At 38.3% G+C, this 1,233-nt stretch overlaps 1 protein-coding gene across 1 annotated transcript in view; it reads right to left on the bottom strand.

Moving 5' to 3' along the window:
• LOC111722819 (arylacetamide deacetylase-like) overlaps window positions 1-1,233 on the bottom strand; it is an 8,364-nt gene that overhangs the window by 2,141 nt on the left and 4,990 nt on the right. The window contains exon 2 of the mRNA XM_023509151.1: window positions 447-669. Coding sequence (XP_023364919.1) covers window positions 447-669 — 223 coding nt within the window. The remainder of the gene's footprint in view (window positions 1-446; window positions 670-1,233) is intronic.

Here is a 1,233-nt window from a genome sequence, read left to right as displayed (position 1 = left end):
AGCACACTACCCAGGGGGACAGCTTGAGGCTCTGTCTTTAAAAAAAAAAAGAATGTATGCTCCAAGAAGGCAAAGAATGCTATCTTTGCTCCTATAACATTGGCAGAAACATACAAAGTGTGTGAGCAAATGAATTCACAGATTAGATCATCCTGTGATGTCAAGTGGAGAATACTAGAGACACCACTGTGTGCTTTCTTGGAATAACTGCAATAATTAGGAAAAGTTTTGTCTTCTCATCTCTACTTAAGTTGATATGGAAAGGCATATAGGAAAGGACTGAGTAGAAGCTTCAAGGAAGAATAAAATGGTGTCAAAAGAACAAAGCACAAAAAGACAAAGAGATTGTAATATCCACAGTGAAGGTCATTGTATACCTACTACAGCTTTAGTAAAATTTTTTTTCAAACTATGTCAGAAATAGGTTTTTCAAAGGATTCATTTACCAGCACTTCCCAAACACCAGCCACCACCATGGATGTAAAACAATCCCCTTCTTAGTGCTTCTGACTTCCTCTTTGGCACATATACACGAACAGGAATGTTGTTGAATTGTGTCTCAGTCACAGTGACATTTTCATCTGAGGTTGGTGGGACTTCATCAAAGCTCATAAAAAACCCAAAGATCACCATATAATGATTTAGTCCGAGCAGCTCAATAAACGTAGCCTGAAAATGAAATTCACACATGTCTTAAAATCTCAAGAGATTTATGAACATATAATTACACATTAACTTACATGAATCCTGTTCAATCCTTTGAAAAGAACCAGAAGTGAAAATATTATGCCTGTAGTAGCTGTTTGAAAAGAGGGAGAGCACTCTGAAGGAAACCATAATATGTCATCCCCAAATGAGTTTCTTTAATATATTTCAAGATGGCTGTTCAGAAGCGATGAAAATATATATAGTTGAAGGGCTATCTTTGGTGGGAGAAAATTTTCATCTTCAGAGAAAATGTGCATTGATATAGCCAGGCTTTCTCTGAGGGCCTTCTCTTGTCCACATCCAGGACAGGCTAGCTGAGACTCTGACACCTTTAGAGGTGTAAAAGAAATATTTACCATCTACTCTCTCTCAGGGTTGTTACCTGTGAGGTTTCAGCTACATAACAAGACTCCCTCTGCTAGCCAGGCCTCCTCTTCTCTTCTTCCCCTAACCTGTCTTGTCATCACAACTTATTTTTGACCAGGCTCCAAGCTTACATTCTTTCTGTAACCTCAAGATACTACA

Source organism: Otolemur garnettii, unplaced genomic scaffold (genome assembly GCF_000181295.1).
Source record: "Otolemur garnettii isolate 467f Iridium unplaced genomic scaffold, OtoGar3 scaffold00478, whole genome shotgun sequence".
Taxonomy (NCBI): domain Eukaryota; kingdom Metazoa; phylum Chordata; class Mammalia; order Primates; family Galagidae; genus Otolemur; species Otolemur garnettii.
Note: the sequence above shows the minus strand (reverse complement) of the source record. Positions and strands in the feature narration are given on the sequence as shown.